We start from the raw sequence: 15,458 nt of genomic DNA, 5'->3' as shown, positions 1-15,458 counted from the left end.
GCATCACCATGACTTGTTGCAAACATGAGGTTAAAGGGTTTCAAAAAGAGGCAGGTTGTTGGTTTTAGTAGTATTTTTTACACACCAGAGTGCACACTGGATTATAGGACTCCACACACACAGCTAAATAAATGAAATTGTTGTTTAATAGTTGTTATTTTGGATAATATCCAAAATCATCCTCATCATTACCATCACTGAACTTGTATGGAGAGCTGTGGTGTGCAGTTTGTGAAGTAGGTTTCGTTTTTGCAGAATGATCCAACAACACAGTTCATGACTGCACTGTGGTAGCCTATATGTTGGCACATTCATCATTTGCATTTCTAACGAAAAGCATGGTGAGTAACATCAGTGTGAATTTAGGACAAAATGTGGTTTCATCATCAGTTTTTGCCTCATTTTATTCAGTGAGTATAGTATTAGATGTATGTCAAGTTTTTAAAAACCAGTGAAGCTGAGAAAATTTTGTGATCAACAAATGCTTATCACAAGTTCCAGGTATGAACATAATCTAACCATTTAAACACATGAAGCTAGTGCTGCAATCATATTTATTATTGATTCATCAATTAGTTGTTTGGTCTAAAAAAGTCAGAAAATTGTGAAAAAGGTTGATCACTGTTTCACAAAGCCTAACGTGCAACCCAAAGATCTTCAGTTTACTACGTTAGAAGACTGAAGAAACCAGAAAATACTCAGATTTAAGAAGCTGGAACCTGGAAAATTAGGATATCTTTTCTTTAAAAATGACTTAAGAGAAGTAATTATCAACATATAATTAACAAGGAGAAAAGTTTAAAGCTTAAACAGTGTTTCAAAGGCTGTCAGGCTGTCTTTCAGTTAGTTCACACAGGGATGCAAATGTTGAGCTTCTTCATGTAACACACTTCAGTCAACAACCTTAGGCCATACCACCAAAATAACCACGTACTACATACTGTGCTGAGGCTCTCTGCTTTATTAACACTGTAAAAATGCATTGCCACATACTGTATGTAGAGGTGGAGTGTATCCGATTTATACAGCCTTTTATTCATTATGGAGTATTTATCATAGAACACTTAAAAGACATTTCACTTACTGCTGTATTATCTTACAGCTTCTAAAAATGAAAAGGTTACATTACAAATAATTCATGGTAATTTATCAACATCAACTTAATATCTTCAGTTTTATTTCTCGATATATTGTCATCAGAAACTCCAAGGCATTAAGTTAAAGGAAAACCAGAATTAACTATTTTTAAGTTCTTTAAGGCAAATTTAGACTTGTAGACTTTTTCCACTTATACATTGAACAAGTTGTACAGTATATCAGTAATTTCAAAATGCAAATGTCTTTTGAGTAGTCAAAACCGTTACTACCTTTCTTTTCAAAGCATTTCAGAGTTTTGTTTTGATTCAGAGACGCACTGACAGATCAGTTGCCTTTTTGATAACTGAACTGCTGCAGTGATGCTTCCCTCGCCTACCTGGGTTATGTACAGCATTTACGGTAATTTATCCAGTGTAAAGCTACTTTTCAAGGCACATTAAAAGCAAACTTAAAAATTAATAAATAAATTACAATAAATTAAAACTACAGCCATTGTTTGGTCACATCGGAAAAAAAGTATTAATACAATCCCACCAGCGAGGCAGAGAACAGTGGAGTGAAAACTGCTCACAGAAGACAGTTAGAGACAGATGTTTAAAACAGCTGCAAAGTTAAAATGTTCATTGGCAAGTCTTCTGAAGAAGTCTGCAGCTACATTATATATATATATTCATATAATAATGTTGGTAATGACCTGAAATTGAGGAGTAACTTCACTATCCTCTTTAAAAATGGAAGAACGCATCACTGTATGTTCCCATTTATGGCTAAATGGGAACAAAATTGCTTAACAGTCACACAGAGGTCAGTCCTCACACCTCAAAGCTAACACGGGGTAGTAAGCTTCAAGGCACAACACTGTATCTGCAGTCATATTTCTGCAGCCATGTTTGTGAATCCACATGTCCTGTACTGACATCACATCCAGCAGCTTCACGTTAGTTCTGTTGATTTTTTTGGAATGAATACAGCTGACATCTTCTGAAAATAGGAAAGCTTCTAAAAAGGTCACATTTTGGTTTAGAAATGTAAAAAAAGAAAGCATGTAGAGGAGTGCAAGAGTAAAAAGAACATTAAAGCACCCAATGGACACCTCCAACTAGGCTGGAGGGTTGTGGAAGGTCAGGAAATCTTCATATACTGGTGTTCATGTGAAAAGAAAACTGAAGATACCCATATTTGCCTTTTAAGGTCCTTGAATTGTGTTTATAGTGAAATGGAGTGAGGGGAAAAAAGATAAAGAATATAAATGGTTGGTTCTAATCTTTCTTCAGGTCAGGTGGCCCGTGAGATGCATCGATGGATCGGGAGCTGACTGCTGGTTGTCCCAGGTTGACGGGTAGATTAGCAGGAGCCACTCCATCGTTGTTGACCAGAGTGCCGTACGAGAAAGAACCGGTGAAGTCTGGCTGAACTACCATGCCCTTGTCATGAATAGTTGGGAGACCTGATCACAGAAAAGACAGGTAGTTTAACTTCTATACGCACTTACTGCATGACTTCAAATAAGCAACTGCAGAGTTAAAGTCTCAGTTAAAATCTCAATGGTCAGTTTTCTGTATTTAGTGTTTAAAAGGTACACTTGGCAGGTTTGGTAAAACGCTCAAAAGTGTGAAGAGTAATGAGTTAAAAGACATGTGTACAGTACTTCTACGGAAAAAGAAATGTGCCCAGTGTAGCTTTAAATCTAAATAAAAGTATTTTCTATTCATGTACAGTTAATACCAACCATCAGTCATGTTCATAGTGACATAAGGCTCAAACGTCTTGGTCCTCTTCCTGTTTTTGGTGATGAGGAAAACCCCCAGGAAACAGACTGCAGCTCTGTACACGGCACAAAGTAATCAGTTACAGCCTTCATCAGATGTCTGTTTTCTGTGTAGCTTAGAGTTGGGCTATAGTGTTATAAATACTGGACTGGTTAATGATCACTCACCCCAGCAGAAACATGCTGATGTGAAGAATGTCTTCATTTTTAAACTCTAAGTAAAACACAGCTCCTGAAAACCAGAAGAAAAGAAACCTTGGATGACTTCCATGTTGTGACTGTAAAGGTGTGTAAAATCAGTGCAAGAGTGCTGCTCCTCAGGCTCCGTAACACTGCTGCTTTTCTTTTGTGTTGGGCAATGAATTGAACACACCTGTTAACTCAGGTCAGATTGAAAACTACCTGTCAAAACACACATAAAAGAATGCAGCAAAGAATCCCAAGAACTCACCAGCAGTCACAGCAAAGATGGTGGAGAAGCCGTAGTTGACACTGGCGATCAGAGAGGAGTCGAACAGCTTACAAGCTTGGGAGAGAAATCTAAGAAGACAGTAACACACAAAATGGTGAACAAATGCTTCTCAAGAAAACTGAAATACCATGACTCATTTTGTCCATCTGTAGCTTGCACCATAGACTCATGATTAAAAACAAGCCAGTGTTACAGTAGTTCATATACAAAAGCTCTTTCAAGAAGGTGTATGTATCTTTAGCTGTTGTCATCATGACTTTTTGCCGCCAACTGCAATAAATACTTTGTCTTTGGTGTTCCTGTCACTCACCTGGCTTGGACCATGACTCATTTTGTCCATCTGTAGCTTGCACCATAGACTCATGATTAAAAACAAGCCAGTGTTACAGTAGTTCATATACAAAAGCTCTTTCAAGAAGGTGTATGTATCTTTAGCTGTTGTCATCATGACTTTTTGCCGCCAACTGCAATAAATACTTTGTCTTTGGCGTTCCTGTCACTCACCTGGCTTGGAAGACGACTGAAGCCACCATGCACACAAACATAACACTGAAGATCGGGTAGTTGAGCTGCATGGTGCCCTCGATGGTGAGAACCAACATGCCGGACACCGCCTTCACTGTAATGACTGTGACAGAGCCTGCGCACAAAACACAAAAGTACAGTTAAACAAAGAACAAACAGTGAAATAAAAATGGTTTCACACCAGCTTTGGTGCCTCCTGAACGTTCAAAACATCGAAATAACTATATTGAATCATGTGGTCAAATTAATTATGGTGACTTTATAGATGGTATGAAATTGATTGGCTTTTAATACTGGAGACTCACCCAGTAGAGCAACCAGCAGCAGAATAATAGCGAGGTAGTTAGCACTATGCTGCTTGTAGAAGTATAAAAGCAGGCAGAACATGATAATCTCCAGGAGCTGTTGATAAGGATAACAACAACAATAAACACCAAATTAGTATCAAACACACAAAACGGGAAACACAGCAGATTCAATAAAAGCCAGATTAATCTTGCAGTTGTCCAGTGTTTGTTTTCATGATTATTGAGATATTTAATCCTTGCCACATTAAATGATGATTTGTGACTGATACACCAGAAATTCAGGGAGTGACAATATGGCCTCTTATAACTGTACGTGCCTTAAAAAGTCATAAAAATTGCGACTGTCAGACAATGTTTAAAGATGACACATGACACTAGTAATTGGTATTTAACAATAATACTGTATGACTCACTAGTGCAGATGTCACTGTAATTGTAAATCACAGGAGCCACTGCCTGAATTTCTGGTGTGTACAAACTGCAATTCTGCAAGTTGAACAGACACATTAAGCCGAGCAACACTCGCAAATAGACCAAATCCAACTCTGACTCAAAGACACAGCATATTTTCTTTTCAACACTACAAACTAAAGCCTCAAAAATGAGCAATGATTTAACACCTTTGACAGTCTCAACAAAAACAGAACATGAGAACTGCCAAACCAGTACTGCAAGGTTTTTAAAGATGTTGTATTGGCATAACATGAATGATGGGTGCGAGTAGAAATTGCATTTTACAGGCCCACATACGTAAAATACAGTTTCTAAAAATGCTGTAACTTTCTAATTTAATATTTAGCAATGTCATACTTTTGGCTGCTACACCTAAATCCAGTAGTTTTATATCTCAATGTGGAGTGGAAGCACAGTAGATTTGAATGTGTCTTGAGCCTTGAGCTTCTAAGCGTATTAATTAAATGAATATATCTTACCAGATACAAGAGAACAGGCCATCCTACAATATGCGACACAATGTTTTCTGCTTTTAGTTTTTCATGAGAGTTTGGTCCAAACGCTACAAAGAGGTATGTTCCTCCTACGGTGAGGATACAACCCAAGAAGGACAGCCCATAGTGCTCTGAAATAACACACAACAAATGACATGTATTCAGTTTCTGTGAAGAAGGAAATAAAACATGATGAAGTAGAAGGACTTACAGTCATCAGTGAAACTTGGCAAACAGTATTTTTTTTTTATTACACAAGAAATTGTACCTTTGTAAAATCTTATAGCATTAGCTTCCAACAAAATAAGGTGTGGGCATGGGTAAACCTTTTGACTATAATTCAGGTCACTGTATAACAGCTAAAGAGGCAGAATGCAGTCTGCCAAGTGCCATGAGGCTGATTAGGAATTTGCATACAATGGCACCAATTCAATATCATTTCCTTGTGAGTGTCAGTGACAGTGCCACTGCAACCACATCTTCAGGCAAACACATATGCAAAACTTACTGATTGATTTAAGGCCTTCAATAGTGTGAACAGTTTGCACTAGCAACAGTTTTTTCTTTCTGAAATTCGCTGTCCCTGATTTGAGTTGCACCCGATTCAGCTTTTACTTAGTTTTTACTAATGTTGAACTTACTTGCTAAGTCCTTTGTCTTAGATTTCTCACGCAGAAAAATAAGGCCCAAAATTGAGCTCGCTGAAAAACAAAGAAAAGCATAATGCAAAATGTTAATACAAACTTTCCTTTTCATTTATTTGATGTACAAGTTTGATACTGTTAATACATATTTTCAAGGCCATTTCAGAGTGAAACTGCTTCTTTTTGTAAACGATTTATGAGAGATTATACTGAATATTTATGCCCATACATCACTGACAATATATCAGGGAATGTGAAACAAACACTCACTCAGGACAGACACAGCATTAAGAGGTGCTACAAGAGCGAGGGGTGCGAAGGCATAAGAGACAAAGTTGGCTGATTCCCCAAGACAGGTCAGTAAAAAACCGCACCACCAGGTCTTTGTGCGGTAGAAGGCACGCGGGTCTTTTGTCCCTGCTAACGTCACATGGCTGTATTTCTGTAAGTGAGAGGCATGCTGGTAAAACACATTGATTGACAGAAGGTAAACAGAAAACTAACTGCATGCTATGCATAGCCTAAGGAAAGCAAACACATAAAGTTGTCTTAAACCAAACAAGGCAAAATGGTTTTGCAGTTGGGAAATTATAAATAAACAGTATAGCAGGGATGGGCAATGGGGGGAAAATGAATGTATCATGATAATGTGATAGAATATTTAATACATAAAAACTTCTATGAAAGCTAATAAAGTATATAGTAATTAAAGTGTAGCCCTATTGAAGATGATGTATACTGACAGAGTAGTGACATAAGAGCACAGTAATAAAAAGGAAAAACGATACCATATAGGAGACATAATGACTGTACTTGCAATTTTAACTACCTTATTATGCATACAATACAGTATGTGCAGTACAGATACAATAACAGACACTAGAGTAAGTAAATATCGGGGTTTCTTCAATAGAAGAAGAAGCTCTGTACCTGAATACTTAAGGCGATGCTGACAAGTACATTTCCAAAAATAGCAAGCAAAGTCCCAATGAGATTGTCCTAAAGAGAAAAGAAATATTCAGTCGATTCAGTTACATTGAATAAACTCATTCATATAACTTGCATAACTTAACTGTAGTACACTTAACAAAAACATGATTTCAGTTGAGTGTTTTCATTGGCATTATGTCTCTGTGGCAACTCAAAGATGTGAAGTTATCATGAAGTTATGTTTCCTTACTGACATTCAAGTAGGAGTCTGAAGTATACTAATATATTTTGATATAAAATACACTTTTTCGACGTGGAGAGACATAAAATACGGATACCAAAAACGTCCTTAAAAATGTTTTTACAGTTGTAACGACAGAATACACTGAAGCGACGACTACAAAGTGAGCTAACTGCTGTGTCTCACCGTGTAGGAGCCTCCGTCAGCTCGGTTGTTTAGCATCCTGTTGTCCTTCACTAATTATCCGCAGCAGCCAAACATTCACATACAAGATATTTCATGTTGTCGCTTTGCCTCTGGTTTGATATAAACTATCTACCGTTAATTTTTGTTGGGTTTGTCTGACGTTACGATGCGGTAGACAACATCTCCGAGACGAGCAGCATCTTACTTCCGGATTGAATTCACTTGTTTTAGTATACAGCATTACGTACGACAGTTACGCTTGAGTCACGTGACTCTGGACAACTGCGAGGTTTTATTTACAAATTTAATATCACAGACGACAAAAGAGGATTGTTTATCTGATACGATGGAATCTGCACAATGATGTCCGAGCTTATTCCTCAATTTATATGTTTTCCTATCATTCAATATTATTTTTATTACTATTTTTTAAAAAGCTTTACTCAGAAAAATACAATATACGTACTGTTTCTTGTAGGAATATTGATTATGCAGTAGATTCAAATCAGCAAGGCTAAATTGACAATAAATACAAATAGATACATACATAAATACAAGTACGTGTTGTGTTTCTTATTTGCAGCCGTGTACAGTCTGTTTAGCCTGCAGCGCTGCAGTACCACTTGAGGACAGTAGGCTGTGCCATTGAGCCAGAATTGCCTCAAAAGCATATACAACTGATATTGATCAATTTAATTGATACTCAAATGCTAAATTCTTGTATCGCACTTAAAGGGCGGTGGTTCATCATCCTTCAGACACTCCGCTAATATCCAATCCTAATTATTTTCTAAGCTTTCTACACATTCATTACAACCAGACTGCATGTGTGTGAATTAGGCAACACTGTTCATTTACATAAACAAATCTTTAAAAAAAAATGACTGAATGAAGGCAGCCCCTCCTCTCCCCTCCCTAAAAAAAAAGAGTGATAATGACAATCTCATCATCATATTGTAATATTGACTAACACTGATGGTATGTTCTCTTTTCTATTTGTGTCATTAGAGCAGTACGTCAGCAACAGTGTTTCTATAATAGGAGTAGTGGAAAAAAACAAAGGAAGGTCAAAGAAGGGTGTGAGCTACTCTTTTAAAAGAAAGCATAAGTGTTTTTTTTTTCAAGTTTCAAAAGCAGATGTAAATCATGTGAACAACTGATGAGTCAGTGCTTCCACACGCGATACTGGCAAGAAATATGGCAAAGTGCAGTCGCTGTGGTAATACTTGTGGACATTGGTTTCAGAAAGTTTTCCATGTATCTCGGATTTTTAATGTGGAAGATGTGACTTAAACTAAGTTGAAATAACAAACTAACAGAAATAGTATACCATTTTATATGTATTACTCTGGTCCAAACCTAACTTGACACTTTGAGCTTGATATCAGGCAACAAAATTACATCTTTAACATTTAACATGAAGTCTGCAATAACATTCCCTCCTTACATCTCATTTGCTAACCAGCAGAGGGAGTGAAACACCACAGCTGGAAGAATGCCATCAGCCTGTCATGTTGTGCTCAAATCAATGCCAAGACATTCCTATGCAAATGATCTGTAGTCATTTCGATCGGCATTTAATTTTGCTCTGTGCCTGCAATAATCTGACTCCATGAATAAGTGAATGCATGCTTCATGTGAAAGTAATACAGGACATTAAGTATGTATTATTGGCAAACTGTCCCCCTGTTTTTCTGACTTGCATGCAGTGAGAGGCAATTATTTGCTCTGAGGTGTGAGCTGACACTTTCTGCTGTAGATTTTTATCAAACGATACAACTGAATACTGTTTGATTGGTCATGGATGTGTTCTTCTTCCTCAGTATCCAACAAAACCTGCAAGATAATCATGACATCCAGTGACAGCTCAGTTGCACTGTTGTTTCCTTTCACCTTTTAGCCTAAAAAGAGTTATCAACACAACTTGTGCATGTTCTTCAGGTGGATTGTAGCTAGGTCTTGCATGATATGGTGAACATATCTGTAATTCATGAGGCTAAAATAGAGACTGGTGCAATTTTATAATAGTCAAATTACTTTTGCAGATTAAATCATCATCTTCCTCCAAACTACAAAGCCTCTCTTGCCTGCCACGCCTGTTACAACATAATGTCCTTCATGACTTGCTGGAATGAGATGGGCGTTATGGGCTGTAGATATTCATCACACAGACACTGATTACAACTCACAGACTGAGGGGAGCGGGAGTAAACACAGCCAGTGAACAGGTGCTTCTTCCCTAGGGTGTTAACAGGTGTGTGGAGGTATTCAGGTAAATAACTTTTTCCACCGCATTACCTCATATGAGGTGAGAATCATGTTATTCAGGGTGAATACACCTTTCGATTAACCTCACAGTCAAAGTGTCAAGAATATGATAATCGAAAGCAGACAAATTATAGCATTAAGATCTTGAATAAAGATACATATTTAACACAGACATTTAGAAAATGTTTTGTAATAAAGTTTTTTGCTTAGATTTTTTTTGTGTGTAGTTTAGCTTTAATTTGGTTGATTTAGTTGATTCATTTTAATTTAGTTTGGTTTCGTTTTACTTGTGATGTGATTACCAAAAACACTGATCAGTAAATTTGAAAAATGACAAATGTGATAAAATGTAATAGATAAACTATGATGATCTTTAAAAAAAAAAAATCTCAAAATGTTGATAAGCAAATGAACAAATTAAATTTAAAAATCTCTTAATACAGTATAATGAAAACAGCAACACACTTGCAGCATAAAGAAATAGATAATAATTTAAAAAAAAATATATTAGAAAAGCATTTCCCAGTTAACTGATGCAACCATAATTATCAATAAAACTTGGTCAGGATGTAATGCAATGCAATTGTTAATTACTTTAAATAACAAACCCAGTTTTCTTCATACAATTGACAGATAACCATCATCACCAACATCAAGAAATTACATTTAATGTGCTTTCATGTCTTTAAACATGCAAATTTTCAACAAAGCACCTGTTGCAGCAGTTATCATCAATGTTCCAACAAAGCACTTGATTCATGCTGCACGATACTAAAAGTAAGATGTTTACAGGTTTTTTTGCAAGACAAAGGTGTGTCCTCTCCTTGGGTCATTGGATCATCCTGCATAGTGGACGGACCTGTTCACTGCCACTTGTGTGTGTTTGTGTGTGTGTCCATGTGTGTCCCTGTGAAACAGCTTCGAAGGCCCAGACGAAGAATGAATGGGTTAACATGCTGATAAGTGGAAGAAGCGAATCCAACAACGACAACAATGACAAGAGCTGTCAAAATTAAAACATGTCTCACATTCTTCTCCCGTATACCATGCTTTATTCAAATAATGTTTTCAGCTATCTCGCCTGGATGAAGACGTGTTTCCATCTTGATGGACTTGCATTGAAGCTCACACGGGTCTGCACCTTGCTGTGTGTGTATTCTTAAAGCAGAATTTAATTTTAAAAAAAATAGCATCCATGAGGCAATACTTAACAATTATTTTCAGTATCAGATCATCTGTTTATTATGTTCAAGATAAATCATTTGGAAAACAGAGGAAAATGCCCAATCCTCCCAAAGATATTCAGTTTACTATCATAGGAGACTGTAACCCCCTCCAAGAAAATATTCACACTTGAGAGGATGGATCAGAGGATCAGTGAATTTTGCCATTCTTGATTACTCAGCCATCAAAGTTGCAGCTGACTAATTTTCTGTTTTTTGATCGACTAATCATTAAGTCACCTAATCATTTCAGTTGATTATCCAGTCCCTTCCCTCTGCGTCTCTTGCAGGATGGAGGTCAGAGGAAAAACTGAGTCATAGGCTTTTTTTTTTGTTTGTTTCAGGTTACAAAGAAGTCAACACAAAGTTCAACTGACATCTTTTGAGTTTGTCAAACTTTAACAACTCTGGCAAGAATTTGAAATTTGTGTTTTGGTGTTTGTGTCTTGTAATTTACAAAAGACAAGGAGTGTTTTACAGTTGCTAATACATCCTATAATTTAAATTTCTCAGCTTTAACTATTTTTGTTTACCCAGAAAAGGAATATTACTCCCCACACCCTAAAAGACAGTGTATTTTATAATTACTTTATGTTTACTATCAACAAAATATTCTTGGTGGCTTTTTCTCGTGCCAGTTTCTTGTGATGCGTGGGCGCCGTCTACCATCTCTAGAGGAATGTGCGAACGTTAGCGACAAGCATGGCGATGTGTATTTAATAACTGTCAGGCCTGTTTTAAAAACCAAACAGACCAGCATCCATTTGTAATGACTGAAGAATGCGTGTACGTTAGATAGGAACAGGGAATGAAGGGGATGTATTCACTGCTATATGGCACCATGCAACAGGAAGTCATTTCTTCATGAGGTGATACTCCAACTTGTGAAGGAATGTTAACACGTTATGAAGTGGTGGTGGAAGAGCAGGCTTTTCCTAAATCCTCTGCGTGTCCAGGCTTGTCGGGATCACGTCTAGCAATGAGTCCTAAGTGACAATGACAACACTATAAAGAATGCTGGATTGGATATTTAAGTCTGATTATACATGCGAGTGACTGTGAGTGTAATCATGATTATGTTAACAAATCAACTTACTATTGTGATTTTTGGGCATCCATCCAGAACACTGGTTTCGGTGAAATTGTGCGTGTTTTCATCAATCAGCCAATCAGGATGAGGAAATATGAGAGACAAAAGAATAATAAGATAGACCGAGATATCGACTGAGAATGAAGTGAAGATATATATCTAATAATGAGACAGAAAAGGTATTCCTACAACAGTATCTGGATCCTCTATTGGGCTGAAGGCCTAGAAACTGATTGAATTGTTTTAAAATTTCACTAGAGGAATCACATTTTTTATGACTCAGATTGTTCTTACCAGTAAAAAAGGGAATTAATTGATGGCGCATCTCTCAAATACAGTTCCTGATGTCACATTTAGAGCCAGAGTGCACTGTAATTTAATTCTGGATGTTTAAAAGATTCTTATAACTAATCCTCTTTCATACTAACCCTCAGCCTATTAAATCCATTTCCAGCTTTGTGAAACTTCACAGCAATTGCCCCTTTAGGTCAACTGAATTACCCTAAACCTAAACCCTCTCTTGAATGTACAGACTTATTTCTGCAGGAAGCAAGCGCCACAACATCAAATTAAGATAAATTGGCAACAAAACTGTGTCCATCTTTTCTCCTAGTGGTCTTATGCATCCCTGAGCTCAGCTGGCGCTTTATTGTTCTGTGTGTCATACCTGGCTATTACGTGTGAGAGGACAATTACAGAGCACTAATCTCTGTAATTAGGGATTTCTTTTGCGTGAACACAGACAGAGAGGTTACAGAGGCTTTAAATAATTTTTTCAGTTTCTGCCGTGACTCCATTTGAAGACTTAAATCAGGGAGCGTTTCAGAGTGTAATTCAGGAATAATTATGACATCAATACAGATCATATATGCTTCTTTGAATTATAATTGAAGTATTATATGACCAGTGTGATTATAAAGCTGTTACAAGGTATTTAAAAAAAAAAAAGACTCATTCCAATATGCGCCAAAACTAAAATTGTTTGAGGAATAGTAAATGTAAGTATTGATTAACATTTTATTTATTGTGTCATGCTTCCATTTAAAATTTAAGATAATATTATTTTCAGAAAAAAATCAGCAATAATCCCCCACAGTTAATTTCAGCATTTTGGAAATTGATTTCTCATTTGTGACACATAATTCATCGACTGTTATTCCAGGATAATATTATAATAAACTTGTGATCTCGAGATAACAGATAAAAAAAATTATATTAACAATTACATCTTGAAATGTAATAAATTACAAAGCATCTGGCATGACAAAGTTGTTTAAAATCATTTGCGCTTTTCATTTTTCAGTTAGTTCATAAATAACTTATGTAAGTATTCCTGCTAGGATATTATTATTATTACTTTTATACTTTTTATACATTTTTGTAAATAAGCGTAGAACACAGAATAGAAATAAAACAAAACATAGTGGAATGTACAGTTGGTCACCTATGCATTCATGCAAGCATTATAAAGATAGAAATACATGTCAGTTCATACAGTAATGGCTCAGTAATCATTTCATGAGGTCACAAACACAATACATTTTCCCAGTATTGCAAGAATTTCTTTACCTGTAGATTCAGCGAGAAGGTCATTCTCTCCATACTTTGAACATTAGTCACAATATCTATCTAGTCAGTCTTTGTCGGAGGATCGGTCTATAACCGTTTTCATGTTACAGCTTTCTTGCCAGCTGCTAATAATAGCTTCAATAGATATTTGTCGAAAAATGAGCTGCAATATTGCTCAAATAGATTGTAGAAACCCACCCAAAATAATTATACTAATTATTATTATTAATCAAGTCAGAATTCCAGATAATTCACAGCATACTTGTGTCATGAAACATTATTGTGACTCAGGGCTTCAGTAGTGACAGAGTGTCATCATGATGCATTATTACAATGCAGTTCTGATGTCCGTGCACTGAGATAAGATAATACTGAGTAACATTTAAGTGCCATTTCACCTCACAGTCTGTATTTTATAGTCATTGTTTCTTCATAATTCATGAAACATTTACAATCAAAAAGGTAAAATTCCACCACCATTTCGCTGAATTTCTGCTTCATCTTACAGTAACTTTTGGTTACTGCAATTGTGTTGGAGAGTCAAACAGGGTGACTGATTAATTTGACACAAACGCTGAATCACAGAATAACATAAAGACAATATTGTGAGAACCCATATTCAACACAGCACATGGTTTGCGGCTTTTCCTTTTCTCTCACCCGCAGTTAAGACAAGAGTAAGATAACACTTTGTCTCAACTATTGACCCCGACGTGCTGTATAAGTTACACCCCTGTGAGTGTCACGGTGACATATCCCGAGTGTCCATGTATACAAGGTGAGGTGACGATTTCTCAATAGGACACTTTGTACTCTCGGTATATGTGATTAAGCATCCTGTGTCAGAGTGTACTCTTTGTTTTAGGTTATTTTTCTGGCATGTTTGGCATTATTACTGCAGATATTTGCCAGAGAAACAACATTATATCACTGCACTATAATGCTACATTAATGCATCAGTAATAATAATCCAATAATATAATATTATAACACTCATTGTGCTTATTTTTACTTTTGGATTTTTACTTGTAATGGAGTATTTTTTTCCAGTATTTTTACACAGTGACTTTGCTACATCTACACAAATAAATACATCTTTCACCTTTCCCACCAGGAAGCCCTCGTGGTGCACCGCGTATGACATGTTTCTCCACCTGTGTTTGGTTGAGGTGTGTGTACTGTATTTACTCATGAGTGAGTAATGTGTGAATTTGGCTGTGTGTTTGACTTTAAGCGAGCACTGCATGTGTATGATTTTATTGTGTGTGTGTGTGTGTGTAGGGTTTATGTGTGTGTGTGGGGGGTTGCTCACTGATATTGATGCTACCTGCATGTTTTCTGGCTGTCTGGCAGTGCAGCATGACCTGAGTCACAGTTGACTGCACACAACTTTATCCTGTCTACCACATCTCTTTCCGGGCTAAAAACATTTTTTGGGGGGAGTGATGGCTTTTCTGTTTGTGTGTGTCTGTGTGTGTGTGTGTGTGAGTGTTTGTGTCAGAGACAGTGACAGAGAAAAAGAGTAAGAGACAGAGATTGCTCTCGTCTCTCTGAAACCTGAGTAGAGAGAGGGGACCAGAGTGAACAAAAGGCTGTGTTTAATTTTCTTTTTTTTTCCTGTTGTCTTTGGTTGTTCCTTCATATTTTCAGCACCCTGCAATCATGGCATCTTGTTAGCTTTGGATTCAGGTTAAACTTGTTGCAGGAGACGTCAACTCCCTCCCTCTCCTCCTCCTCCTCCTCCTTGCTCTCCCCCCTTTCTGTCTCCTCCACCCTCCTCATCTCCTCCTCCTCACATCTTCTCCAGTCTTCCGTTCACACTTCTGCCTTGATTTGCGTTTTCCTTTAAACGGGTGACAAGCAGGATTTGTCTTGAAGGCATGAGTGTCTCTCCCAACTATGTCTATTCATTCTGTCCTTCCCTCACCCCTCCGCCCCCCCTTGTTGAACTGGCAGGTGAATTCTCTTTCAAGAACGACTTAAGTCATACAATAGGTGGAACAGGTGCATGTCTGCCGGATATGACTTTCAAAGATTATGTTTACAGTATATGGATGGATGCAACCCAACCATCAATCTAATTAAAACAATATTTAATGGAAATATTCCCTGCATACAGTTTTCCCATTTACAGCATTGATGACTGAACTTTACATCATGGAAAAAAACACAGATTATCTGATCACTGG

At 37.0% G+C, this 15,458-nt stretch overlaps 1 protein-coding gene across 1 annotated transcript; it reads right to left on the bottom strand.

The window, feature by feature from the left end:
- Positions 1 to 941: 941 nt before the first annotated feature.
- On the bottom strand, positions 942 to 7,351 carry nipal3 (NIPA like domain containing 3). Its single transcript, XM_067614434.1, has 11 exons — positions 7,120 to 7,351; positions 6,693 to 6,761; positions 6,033 to 6,204; positions 5,760 to 5,819; positions 5,104 to 5,249; positions 4,169 to 4,265; positions 3,843 to 3,978; positions 3,318 to 3,406; positions 3,035 to 3,098; positions 2,828 to 2,922; positions 942 to 2,545 (listed from the first exon to the last, which is right to left on the bottom strand). Exons 1-11 carry the CDS (start codon positions 7,153 to 7,155, stop codon positions 2,358 to 2,360), a joined length of 1,152 nt encoding a protein of 383 aa, XP_067470535.1. The 5' UTR covers positions 7,156 to 7,351; the 3' UTR covers positions 942 to 2,357.
- Positions 7,352 to 15,458: the final 8,107 nt, after the last annotated feature.

This window comes from Thunnus thynnus, chromosome 16 (genome assembly GCF_963924715.1).
Source record: "Thunnus thynnus chromosome 16, fThuThy2.1, whole genome shotgun sequence".
In the NCBI taxonomy this organism is placed as follows: Eukaryota; Metazoa; Chordata; class Actinopteri; order Scombriformes; family Scombridae; genus Thunnus; species Thunnus thynnus.
The sequence above is the reverse complement of the archived record's forward strand: the minus strand, read 5'-3'. Positions and strand labels throughout refer to the sequence as shown.